Source organism: Ziziphus jujuba, chromosome 10 (assembly GCF_031755915.1).
Source record: "Ziziphus jujuba cultivar Dongzao chromosome 10, ASM3175591v1".
Classification (NCBI taxonomy): Eukaryota; Viridiplantae; Streptophyta; class Magnoliopsida; order Rosales; family Rhamnaceae; genus Ziziphus; species Ziziphus jujuba.
The window spans coordinates 12,782,990-12,796,566 of record NC_083388.1 but is presented as its reverse complement, the minus strand read 5'-3'; the positions used below and the strand labels follow the sequence as shown (position 1 = coordinate 12,796,566).

Here is a 13,577-nt window from a genome sequence, read left to right as displayed (position 1 = left end):
AAGCTGTCCAATGATCTTTATTGGGGTTGCTAGTAAATCTATTTAATTTATTAACGGCATAAGATATATATGGTTGTATGCTATTTGAGATATATATTAGGCTTCCTATAATTCTAGAGTATTCAAATTGATATATACTTTAACTATGATTTTTAGCTAGATGTAAAGTTATGTCAATAAGAATCTTTGCTAGACCTCCATCATACTTATTAAATTTCTCAAGTACATTTTTAAGGCAATGAGATTATAACAGAACTATTCTATCTGATATTTTAGTAATTTCAATATCTAAAATCACATTAGCTTCACCTATATCTTTCATATCTAACTTATTAGTCAACATCTTTTTAGTAGCTTTAATGATTTCCATATTGCTACCTATTATTAATATGTCATCTACATATAAGCAAATAATGTCATATCCTTTTTTAGTGCTTTTATAATATATACATTTATTACACTCATTAATTTTAAAGCCATTTGTCATCATTATATTATCAAATTTTTTCATGCCATTGTTTTGGTACTTGTTTTAGTCCATACAATGACTTAACTAGTTTGCACACTTTCTTCTATTATCCTAGAACTACAAACCCCTCTGGTTATCTCATATAGATCTCTTATTCTAGATCTCCCTTTGAAAAGCAGTTATTATATTCATATGATGTATTTTAAGATCATACAAAGCTGATATTGCAATCAAAATTCGAATTGATGTAATTCTAGTTATTGGTGAATAAGTATCAACATAGTCCATGCGTTCCTTTTGCTGTAACCTTTAGCCACCAGTCGAGCTTTATATTTATTAATTGTACCATCTCGTTTTAATTTCCTTTTAAAATTCCATTTATAACCCAACGATTTTACTATCAGGTGGAAGATCTACCAACTCTCATGTATGATTATGATTTTGCATTAGGGAATCAATTTCATTATCAATTGCTTCATTTCAAAATGAAGCTCCAGGAGTTGACATTACTTCTTTGAATGTTTGAGGTTCATTTTCCAATAAATAAGTTATAATAAAATTAGGACCAAATGACTTTAATCTTTTAATTCTCTTACTACGTTTTGGTTCATCCTCTTTCCCTTCATTTGTCTATATTTAAGTTTGATTATAGATAACCATATCCTCATGCGACCTTTTTTGTGAACTATTTATTTTTCCTATTTTATAAGGAAAAGTATTTTCAAAGAAAGATGCAGTTATTGTTTCTATAATGGTGCTAACATGTATGTTAGGAATATCAGATTTATACACCAAAAAATCAATATGCACTGCCATTTTGTGCATAATCAATGAAAATACAATTAATAGTTTTAGGTCCTATTTTAACTTTTTTACAAAAAGATATCACAATTTTAGCAAGACATTCCCATATTTTCATGTACTTATATATAGGTTTTTGACCTTTCCATAACTCATATGGTGTTTTATCTAATTTCTTATGAGGTAGGTTATTTACAATTTGATTAGAAGTCAATAAAGCTTCTCTCCACAAATTTTGTGGTAAACCAGACATAAGCAATAAAGAATTCATCATGTCTTTTAAAGTACGATTTTTGCATTTAGCTACACTATTTTGTTGTGGCAAATAAGTAGCGGTTGTTTAATGTATAATACTATGTTCTAAACAAATTCCTTAAAAGGTGATTCATACTCATCTCCTCGATCACTCCTCAAAATTTTTATTTTCTTGCTTAGTTGGTTTTCTACCTCATTTTTATAATGTTTAAACATTTCAATTACTTCATCTTTGTTTTGCAATAAATAAATAGAACAATATCTTGTACAATCATATATAAAAGTAATAAAATACTTTTTTTTCACCTCTAGTTTGTATATTTTAAATCAATGTATCAGTATGGATTAATTCTAGAAGTTTTGTACTCCTTTACACATTTTGAAATGGGGTTCTAATTAATTTAGCTTCTACACATGTTTCATATTTATGATTAGAGTTAATGTGAAATTTAGGTAATAACTCCATGTTAATTAGTTTGCATAGCTTATCACAAATTACATAACCCAACCTACTTGAAATTTTATGGTGAGGACGGTCCACATGAGCCGCAGTATTAGTGACGGTTTTTCATAGTATTAATGACGGTTTCTTCGAAAATCGTCACCAATACTATAAAAAACCGTCACCAATACTGTGGTCCGCATGAGGACCGTCGGCACTATAGACGGACTGCCCAACCTACCATGCCATAAATTAAATGATTCCATAATATAAATAGAAAAATTAACTTTACTATTATTAATAGAAGGTACAATAGTAAGAACATTCATTTTTAAATAGACTATCAGTTAAATGTCCATTTCCCACATACATCCCATTTTTAATGAATATAAATTTATCAGCCCCAAAGGCTAACTTAAATGTATTTTTGCTAAGCAAAAATCTAGAAATTAGATTATTTCTTATTTCAGGTACATGAAGAACACTAGTAAGAATAAGCTTCTTGCCAGATGTCATCTTTAAAACTATTTTCCTTTGGCCTTCAACCTTAGATGTTGAGGAATTTCCATCTAAAAATATTCTCCTGTGGCTACACCATGATAAGTAGTAAATATATTTCCATTGAAACATATGTGTCTAGTGGCATCTGTGTCTACCCACCACTCTTTATTATTATGGACCAAATTCATTTAAGAAATTATAGCATCAATGTTCATTTCTTCTATGCCAATTGACAATTTATCTTCCTCTGTCATGTATGCTTGAAATTTATTCTTCTTGTTGTCACTTTGTGCTTCTCGATTTCTACATTCATTTGCACGATAACCTTTCTTGTTGCACACAAAGCATTTCCTTTTAAATTTCTTTGCATTTCCTTGGCTATTATTTTGCCCAGAATACTTTCTCTTTTTCCCATTTTTCTATCCATTCTCAATCACATTGGCTTTAGCTTCTAGGTAATTAGCTTTAATCTTCTTTTTAGAGCTTCAATAGTCTTCTTTAATTCTAATATGAACAATCAGATCTTTAAAACTCATTTTCTTACATTTATGTTTCAAATAGTTCTTGAAATCTTTCTAAGAAGGTGGCAACTTTTCTATAACAGCAACAACTTGAAAGGATTCACTTAAAGTTATGTTTTCAGCATGTATTTCATGAAGAATTAATTGGAGTTCTTGTACTTGGTTCATAAGAGTTTTAGAAGCCACCATTTTGAAATAAAAAAACCTTCCAACCACAAATTTCTTCATGCCAACATCCTCAGTTTTATACTTCTTATCAAATTGGACTATACACATTATATAATATGTTGTCCAAACCATTGAAGATGTAGTTCTTGCATAAAAAATCTCCATATTTCCATACATCCACGGCTGCTACAATTGTCCTATCTATTTCATTCTCATTAAAGATGAGAGCCTTTTCATTAAAAAACTTTGCCAAATTCAGAGTTGTACAATAAAAAAGCATCTTTTGTTGCCATCTTTTAAAATATGCACCATTGAATTTCTCAGACTTTCTCCATTATTCATATGAGTAGGGATAGAATTTTGGTTTGTATTTGGCATTTGTCTGTTAACAAAAATTACAGACCAAGTTACTTTCAAAAGTATACTTTAAGAATTTTGCATAAAATAACGTATCCAAAAATATATTAAGCAAAAACTAAAGATCCAATAATCAAAGTACCATTTGTCTGTTAACAAAAGTTATACCAAGTTACTTTCAAAAGTATACATTAATAATTTTCCACAAAATAAAGTATCCAAAAATATATTAAGTAGAAGCTAAAAATCCAATAATCAAAGTACATATATAGAACAAATTACAAAACTTTGTATATATATAAGCTGATAGAATAAATATAACTATATGTATAATAATTCTATTGCAATGTATGTATATAAATGAATCGGAAGAATTATTACATAGAATAATAACCAAAGTCAACAGATCCTAAAGGTAATCAATTGAAAGTCATAACAATTGAAAATAAACAGCAATTTATATAAATGTAATCACCAAGGGACATATATCTAACATTAAATTTATTAACCAATAATAAAGCATGTAGAAAATAAAATTGAATGCAAATAAGTTTACAGGTCTAGATATATATATATATATATATATATAATTAATATTGTGTGTATAAAAGAAAGAACTCAAAATATATGTAGAAAACTCTAAATAATATAGACGGTAAAAATGTGTGTATATATATATATATATATTAAAGATAAAAACAATGCATACCATATATTCAAGATTTACAATGCCCAAAGAAGTGAACTATAAAACTCAATCAACCAACATTCATATGTATATATATATATATATATAGTTATAATGTGATTTCTAAACAAGTGAAATCAACATAAAGCAATGCATTAAATAAACCAGGAATAATATATGTATGTGTGTGTGTATATATATATATATATATAATTTTGCCAAAGAAAAATCAACTAATATATAAAACCAAAATTAACAAGAAACTACTGAAGGCATTAATTGTTTGAAGAAGTATTAAAAAAATTAATAAATTAATAGCTTGATAGATTTGGAATTAATAAACAAGTATGTCGCAAAGTCGTTATAACTTATTGTAAACAATGAAATATAACCTAATCAATTAAACAATTGAAAAGACCTGATTATCATACAAAGTAAGCAATGTATGTGAAAAAGGCACTCGTATATGCGAAAACATAGTACAAGAAGCAAGAAACCATCAATGGCCAATTTAATTAATACAGATACCAGAAACTAGTATTAACGTAATTCAATTTGCAATGGTAATCAATTATATGAGCAAAAATGCAACAATGAACACGCATACAATTTAATCAAATAAAGTGATAATTTCATAAAAATTTTATACATGAAAACTACTAGAAAAATGACAGTGAAATAATTATAGAACTAGCCAAATAAATTTCAAATACAAGGATTAATAGTAGAATACAGAAAAACTGTCTTAAGAATGTTTTTGAAAATAAAGTTTCTACTGTAAAAATACATAAATATCAAATACACATATAAGAAGAAGAAGATGATAGAAAAATATGTTAATTTTAGTTGAGACAAGAATTTGATTATTTAGCCTTAAGACAGTTTTCGCCCCACATTGTTGTTCGGTTTAGTACATGACAAATGTCTCTCAGGCTACAATCACTACTTGTTAAGAATAATAGCACTTCAAATTCTAAAAAACAACGAACAACTTTTGTGTTACTCTCTCTCTTTGTTCTATATGAATGAATGATAAAAAAAAAATAAAACAAAGAATCATTTTTCTTATCTTTCAATCATAGAAAATTATTGTTATTTATAGGAAAGATTATACTTGTTATAAAAAAAACTCAATATTTCAAAATATACAAAACGTTAAAGATTGTTTTGTTTGCAATAATAAGTACTTTTATATTCTAAAGTCGTGTTTTTTTTATTAAAATACTATTTTTTATTTTTCTAAAAAATAAAATTCCAAATGTTTAAACAATTTGACAATCAAATAAATAAATATTATTTATAGTTTCTATTCATAAAATTCCTACATTATTGATGAAATCTTCCTTAAGAAGTTTAGCTTCACTAGTTGGCATTTAAAACGATGATATGACCTTTCTATTTCTTAAACATTATAATCATAATGGAGATATCAAATAGTTTACTAAATAGATTATAAAATATTGTGGCAAAACGATACCAAATTATCTTAATTTTTTTGAGTTTGATATGATATTATCTTATTTATTTTGTTTTAAGTTAAACTTATCCCTTTAAAAGTTTATTCATCCACCTTTTATATATTAAAAAAAAAAATCACTCATCCATATTTATTTGTTAACCAAAAAAATAATCACACATAATTTTAGCCATAATATCATTTGGTAAACCATTTCAACTTGTAAAATTTTTCACATTCAACAATAAAATTATCCGTTGTTTCCAGTGAAACTATTGTTTCCTTTTCACTACAGTTTTTCTTTTTTTTAAACTACAGTAAAAAACAACTATTTTTTTAATAAAATTAATTAATTGTTGAATTGATTCTAAAATAATTAAATAGTTGAAGTGCATATATATATATATATATATATGCACACACACACACACACACACACACACCCCTATGCTTTTACAGAGGTCCAGTAAAAAAGAATATAGAATACGGAAATTCAAATTCGGACTTAGTTAATTAATCCATAAAGAGAAATAATAATAATAATAATAAAATGATTAAAAATAAAAAAAGAAAGAAACTGTGATAAATTCCTGTTGTCAATTGTTGGTGATCTGGTGAGTTCACGTTGAAAAATAAACCCGTTCCAATTTGAATTTTCTGACAAGCTAAGTAGAACCTGAAAAAACGTAAAAAAAACATGTTTTCGAAGCAACAAGTTGTTGCCCTCCGAGTGCGGCGATTCCAACGGTCAAAATTGTCCACAAACTCACCACCGGATCGTCCAAAAAATGACCGAGTCACACTCCGAGTCGGTCTCTGAATTATCCATTAACAATAACAACGAGAACAAGGGCAGCCTTCCCGAAATCCCAATCGACGTCGTCAGCGAAGAAGAAATGGCTCTGCTCGAAGCTGCCTTGGCCTCTGCTCGATCTTCTTTCCCGTCCTCGGTTGTTCCTGCAATTCACTCCTCTCACATCCACAGCAACGTTAGGTCCATCCATTCAATCACCGTTCTAGCAAAGAGGCGATTTTCGGGTTTGTCAGAACCTGACATAGAAGACTCAGCTAATTTCGCGAATACCCAGAAGAAGAACGGGGTTACCGACTCGTTTTTCCTTCGGTTTAGGAAGAAGAAGGGCTTGTCTGTCACCGATATCACTGCCACGGTATTATTAAAAATCTCTCTGGCTTTCCCTTTTTCTTTGGAATTTTTTTTTTTACTTTTTTTCCCCAAATTAATGGGTTTGAGCTTTTGTTGTCCAATTTTGAAAATTCGAAGCTATATCATTGTTATATTTCAAGTTTCATTATTGTTCATTGATATAATCCTGACGTTTGTCTAGATTGCTTTCGATTTATTATTATTATTATTATTTGTTAATTTTTTTTATTGTTTTAAGTTATTCAATTTAATGGTTAAATTTCCTTTTTCAGTCATATCAATATGATTTTTGTTGTTGGGAATCTAATGTAATGCACAGAACTGAGGTTTGAAAAGAGCCTATCCGTTTTCTATGAATTTGGAATGTTATAGAAATTACTCCATACAAAAGGGTAATGCTAGCCTGAGTTCTGTGAAGAGTCTGTTGGTGTGAGCTAATCAATCAATGCTGTCAATTTGTTTACATAATTGCGTGTCACCGTGTATGGTAGGAACGCGGAAAATAGAAGCAATAACTGTGACAAATTATAGAAATATATGACCCAATAACTTTGATGCTACCTATTTTTCAAATTGACCTGCTTCATTGAACTTTCGCTTTGGATGACTGATTGATTTTTTTGTTTTGTTTTATGAGAAGAGAATTTTATTATTTCTAGGAGAGTGAGGGATTGAAAGTGCTTCAGATACTGGGACGGTCGATTCTCCTGCAGGTTATGGCTATGGTTGCCAAAGTATGTTATATATGGTAGTTAAGTTGACTCTATAGTGAAGTATCCATGACATTTTATAACGTATAAGATCACGTACAGTATCCTGCATGCTCTTTTCACTCTCTCTCACTCCCTCCCTTCTTTCAACTGTGCTTTTATTTCTCATGTGTATCTTTCGGCACTTCAGCGATTTGTACTTCACATCACTATTTCGTTACTCTTTAGGATAGGCAGCTTTATTTGTACTGTTATGTTTCTTATCGTCAATATTTAGGTAAAATATAATTTGTGGTCATTAACCTATCTGTAAGGATATTTGACTGAGCTCCATTCTCAATTTATCTTAATAATAGGAATGGTGTGAAAAACAAATGGAGTTTGTTCTCCTTGGCAAGAGAAAAATCAACAAGGCTATGAGAAAAGGTAGTGCTCGCCATGCAAAACTTGAAGAAGAGGTATACTTCAGTAACCTTTTATTTATTTGTTTATTTAATTTTTTAATTTTTTTGCTATTCAACAACTGCATGATTCCTTCTCCGTGGATTCTGACTTGTAGAGCATTAAATGGTTCGATTTTCTAGTAAATATTAATGCATAGATTGTCTCCTTTTGTTTTTCCTTTCTCAAATATCATGTTAGATGAAAATTTTTGATTAATTTATATTGTAAATATCACGTGACATTTGTCATTCCACGAATTTGATATCTCGCTGAAAATAACAGTCTTCTTAAGTTGCATGTGTGAGACATTTTGTAGTCATGGTATGACAATAGCATACTTGTTCAGAATTTTTGGTAATTGATTGTCGCTAAGAATATAGATGGATGAGTGACACATGAGATGGAAAATAAGATGGCACGACATCACCAACATCAGAGACTCAAAATCCAAACAAACACGTATACAGATTTCATAGCACTTATGCAGTTGTTATGTGCTTGATGTTCATAAGAATAAAGCCAAGAGACAAAACAAATGCATTGATGGTGTACAGTAACCTAAGTACTTCCTAGTTTTTTGGTAAATGAAGAAAGGAAGTATAAAGCGAATGGTATTAGTTAAAAGTTATTTATTCGCATTTGGGATGTCACTCAACCATGTATTTAATTGTCTAAACACTGTCTTACCACCAAAAAAGAAAAAAAATACTAAATGCTATTAGTTAAAAAATTATTTATCTGCATTTGGGATGTCGCCCAACCATGTATTTAAGTGTCTAAACACTGTCTCACCACCAAAAAAATAAATAAAAAAATAAAAAATACTAAAATATTTTTTAGAATTGACATATCATTTTCAGGTCATAGTTGGAAATAATATGTTTTTGATTGGAAAAAGTTTGGTGATGTGGTGCACTTATCCAATTTTGTTTGTATCTCTTGACAGGTTGTAAAAAAAGTTAAGGTTCATGTAGAATCAGTTGAAGATAGATGGGCTCTAACTCTTCTTAATTTCATAATTGGTGTAAATCAATTATTATTTGAAGGATTGACACGTGAGCTTCCACTGTAAGCTCAATAGTTTTTATTTATTTGCTTTTTTTCCTCTTTTCATTTCCAAGCTGTCTGATTGAATAAGGTTGTGGAGAACATCTTACTGGTACATTCTATATTGTCATTTCAGGGTCTCTTTAGAATTTAGATCTATTCATATCGGGTCACCATATATTGATATCTGGATCAAACTCTTTTAGTATAGTTTTGATCTTATAAGTGGATTATTTAATGAAGTCCTGGTTTGTAAAGATTTCTGTAACGTTTTATTTCTTGGTTACATAAACATGCACTTTAATTAAATAAGTCTTAAATAAATCTGAGATTTTTGTGGAAAATTATAGTTCTGACAATAATGCTTGGGATGGTTGAGTACTTGAGTGTGTGCAAAAACATATAGTATTTTTTTTTTTTTTTTTTTTGGTTCTGGTTCAGTAAAATAATGATAATCATAGATGATTTTCTTACTCTGTTCCTTTGGAAATATGGTAGATATTTCTTGGAAATATGGTTCATGATGCTTCTCTAAAATTTGGTGAGATTTATATATGCCTCTTTGGGGTACTGGGATTAATTTTCTTCATCTCGGTATCTAATCTATCACACCCACTTCTAACATACATTGTTGAATTTGAGCAACAATGATATTTCTTGCCTTGTTTCCTTCTTTGCTGAGGTATTCTTGTTTTGTGACATCAGAATAAGTTTTGTAGAAGGTGTTTGGATGGTGGGAGTGATTGATGAGATCCGGATGTCTAAAACAGAGACTGATAAAAACCCTTTACTAGTTGACACGAAGACTCGTGTACGAGAAACACTTCCTGCTGAACCACAACGAAGAAATGGCAGGTATGTGTGCTGTTGGCTTAAGTTATAATTCAGTTGATAAAATGCATTTTAATAGAACAATGTCCACTTATTTTATGGCAGGCTTCAATTAATGTGCTACAAGCATATGTGGGACAGTTTAGTCACTGATAAATTCCCATCTAGAAAGTTTTTTGATTTCTTTTCCTTGAATCCTTATTCTATCTTATCTGAAGATATCAGAGAAAGAACTGCATACTCAGGATTCCCTTCAAAGGTAAAGGTTTTCTTGAACTTTTAGACATGTTTAATTTGACAAATCAGTACGTTGTGGCATATGATGGTTCCCATTATTGAAATGCTTTCTTCTTTTTTGTCAAAACGGAAGAGAGCTATCTCGTGGTACCAGGAATGCATATTTATTGAACCAAAGCAAAAGTAGAGATGCATCTCTTCTTATTATTATTGTTTTGCGAGGGAGGGAGGGGAAGGGTGAAATTTTTCCTATGAGAAGAAAGAAACAAATTAAAACTTAGTTAAATGGTGAATAGCGTACTTGGATTCAAGGTTTTAGAAAATCAATATTGGAAAAATTGCATGTTTTTTTAATTGCTATAGTTTTACTTTTGGATTATTGGCTGTGCAGACCCTTGATGATGTAGTGGGATACTATATAGAGGCATGTCACATTCTGCCCCTTGCTCATGACCAGCTATTATTGAGGTTAGTTTTATTCGGCTCCCTGCTCATGACCTGCTATTACTGAGGTTGTTTTATATTTGCCCAACTATTCTTTATTTTATTTAATTTTATAAGTTTATGTTTTGGTTAATGTTGGTACCACATACGATGGTAATATGTTCATAGAATTTTGTATATGCTTCATAAGACTGGATGGGAACAACCATCGGATGTAATCACCTGATTTTATTATATTTTTCCATTTTCAGCCGCCGTAATTCAGATGTCACTCAATTTTTTTATTTTTCTAGAACTTCCACCAATTTCTTTTTGAATGGCTGTTATAACGTGCAATAGCAACGTTGACCTTAAGTCTAAATTATCTGAACCATCCCCTCAAATCAATGATGAGCTGCATAAGCTGATTTGTCAAGTACACCTGCATCACCACAACTTTTTAATCAGTGCAACCTATGCTTTTATCCATGTGGAAATACTCGTTGCAATCCTGGACGATTAACAATATATATTTTTTTTTTGAGAGCAGATATGAGTTTCAGAAGGATGAGTCCGTACTTGGTGAAGATCGATTTCCACATGATCCTATTTGGCTCAAGAAACAAATTCAGGTTTGTCTGGAGTTCTGGCTAGGTGAGCGAGAAGCTAGTTACACGCCGGAGGAAGAGCGTTGGAAATGCCGGTTCTGTCGATATGCATCTGTCTGTCCTACAAATGCAAACCTTGATAGTCGTACTTCAAGCCCTACAAACTCGGACACCAAGTAAAGCACCACTCGAGATGACACACGGGCAACTTCTTATGCTGTTTTCAATCGGTTTCCTGATTTCCACTGAATCGGGACATGCAACCTTTGCACAAAGAAGCATCATTTGTTTTTTCTCAGTTGATTCCTTGTGCTATATTGATGATGGGGTTGCCATATGTTGTAATGTATAGTAGGATGGATTCTCGTATTGCATCATTCATGCATGAAATTTATCTTGTGTAATGCATTGTTGTGAAATTCAATATTCAATAATATAAATCATTTTTTATTTTTGATTTATTTTTGATTTTTATTTTTTCTACTTTCAGTCCTCTCTTTTTATTGTTGATTGTAATACGGATTGAAGCTGAAGGATTAACATGCGTGCAGCGATATTTAGTACTGCATATTATTATTATTTGTTCAAAATTTTAACGAGGCCGATGAAACCACCAATCTAAAATACGATCCAATTGTAATAATGGGATTGAAGTAGATTTAAAATTTTGAAATCCAATTGGTCTTTATTGGTTATCAATTTTAACGTTACAAAACAACCAATAAAACCATATATTTATTTATTTATTCTCCAAAAATATAATATGTTTTTTTATTCGTTATTTTGTAGCATTTATTTATTCATAAGGTTATATTTCTCTCTTAAAAGAAAAAAAAGAAAAAAAGAAGGGGTTTATATTTTTTTTTTATTAATTACTTTTCTTTAGTTAAATTCTATTTAAATCCTTAAAATATATTAACAAAATTAAATTTAGATCTAATAATAACATGTATTTTAGTTATTAAATTGGTTTAGATTAGATGAAAACCAAAAGAATAACCAATCCGTCATCCAATCTCCTGACTTCCATTTGTTTTGTTGTGTTTTTTTTTTTTTTTTTTTTGGGCCAACTTTTAAAGAAGCTCTCTGGTCTCTAGCTAACAGCAACATTTGAAAATTCTTTGTCACCATTTGTTTGGGATTACTAGAGAGTGGAAATAATTTAATTTATTTTAGGGATAATATCAAGGGAAATCCCTAAACTATATAATTTGTGACACTTTAATTCCTAAACTAATTTTTGTGATAATTAGGTCCCTCAACTCTTTATAACGGTACATCGTTGGTCCAAAACCCAATTTCCATCCAAATATTTAACGGAGCATGTATGTAGTTCTCACATGCCCATTTTGTAAGGGCATTATAGGTTATTTTCGCTATCATCTTCTTCCCATCCCCTGAATTAGAAAAATTTGCAAGACATACAAAGCTGCAAAAAGAAAATATGATAACCGATCAATATTCAAGGCCAAATTAATCATTTTATCAAAATATAACTATATCAAATTTAATCCTTTAAAAACTATTATATTTAATCCCATAAACTATTATATTTATTTATTATATTTAACAAAATGCTATAACAGCATGGAAAAAAATAAATAAGTAAACAAGAGATATCATCAATAAAAGTCCTTAAACTATATAATTTGTGATAGTTTAGTCCCTAAACTAATTTTTTAAACAATAAGATCCCTAAACTCCTTAAGATGGTACACCATTGGTCCAAAGTCCAATTTTCATCCAAATATTTAACAGAAAATGCATATGGTTTTCATGTGTCATTTTTATAAAAGACATTATATATCATTTTGACTCGATAACCCTCTCGTCTTCTTCCTAAATCCCTTGTACTAAAAATTTTTTACAACAGTGAATTTAAAGAACAATGAGCTAGAATCCAAAATCTCTATGCTCTTTCAACAGCCTCAACACATCTATTCATCGAGGAGGAAGCCCTATCGCTTTTGGGGCGAGACTTGTTTGGTGTGATCATTGGCATATCTAACAAAGACCTCAAGGTCACCTAGCTAAAGGAAACACTCAGGCCTTGCATTAATCGGGTCCTCAACTCTAGATTCCATGTGGGTCGCAGATTTGGAAACTCCCTTATTGTTCTTGCAATGATTTTTTCCCCCCCTAGTTTGAAAAGTGGGTTTATTCATTTGAAGACTTATTGGATACTGTTGTTGTTGAATTTGTAATTGATGCTATTTACAAGGTTGTACCTGATTGATGTCGGCTACAATCATGGGAGCCATAAGAGGGATTGTGGCAACTGCTGTGGTTGATGGGAAGAAGGCCGTGAAGAGATATGTATACATGTAAGGAGAGCTTGGTAAACATTGGGAAGCTGGTTTATGGTGGATGGGAATTTCCACGTAAAGAAGGAATGAGATTTGTATATTTTATTTATTTATTTTTTCATGTTGTTACAGCATTTTATTAAATAAA

The 13,577-nt window shown here is 30.2% G+C and overlaps 1 protein-coding gene across 2 annotated transcripts; it reads left to right on the top strand.

The window, feature by feature from the left end:
• Positions 1–6,263: 6,263 nt before the first annotated feature.
• On the top strand, positions 6,264–11,584 carry LOC107411313 (exonuclease V, chloroplastic). 2 transcript variants are annotated; one of them, XM_048469123.2, is made up of 8 exons: positions 6,264–6,827; positions 7,483–7,557; positions 7,890–7,991; positions 8,924–9,045; positions 9,730–9,879; positions 9,961–10,114; positions 10,484–10,560; positions 11,066–11,584. In XM_048469123.2, the coding sequence occupies exons 1-8, from the start codon at positions 6,447–6,449 to the stop codon at positions 11,301–11,303; spliced, it is 1,299 nt and encodes a 432-aa protein (XP_048325080.2). In that variant the 5' UTR covers positions 6,264–6,446; the 3' UTR covers positions 11,304–11,584. The 2 variants fall into 2 exon arrangements, with proteins under 2 accessions (XP_048325080.2, XP_048325081.2); XM_048469124.2 differs by lacking the exon at positions 7,483–7,557 and having other exon boundaries at positions 6,269–6,827.
• Positions 11,585–13,577: the final 1,993 nt, after the last annotated feature.

Coding starts and splice junctions, on each gene's coding strand:
- LOC107411313 (XM_048469123.2), top strand. CDS start 6,447: ATGACCGAGTCACACTCCGAGTCGGTCTCTGAATTATCCATTAACAAT. Junction 10,115..10,483: donor ACTCAGGATTCCCTTCAAAG/GTAAAGGTTTTC, acceptor TTGGCTGTGCAG/ACCCTTGATGATGTAGTGGG. Junction 10,561..11,065: donor CATGACCAGCTATTATTGAG/GTTAGTTTTATT, acceptor TTTTGAGAGCAG/ATATGAGTTTCAGAAGGATG.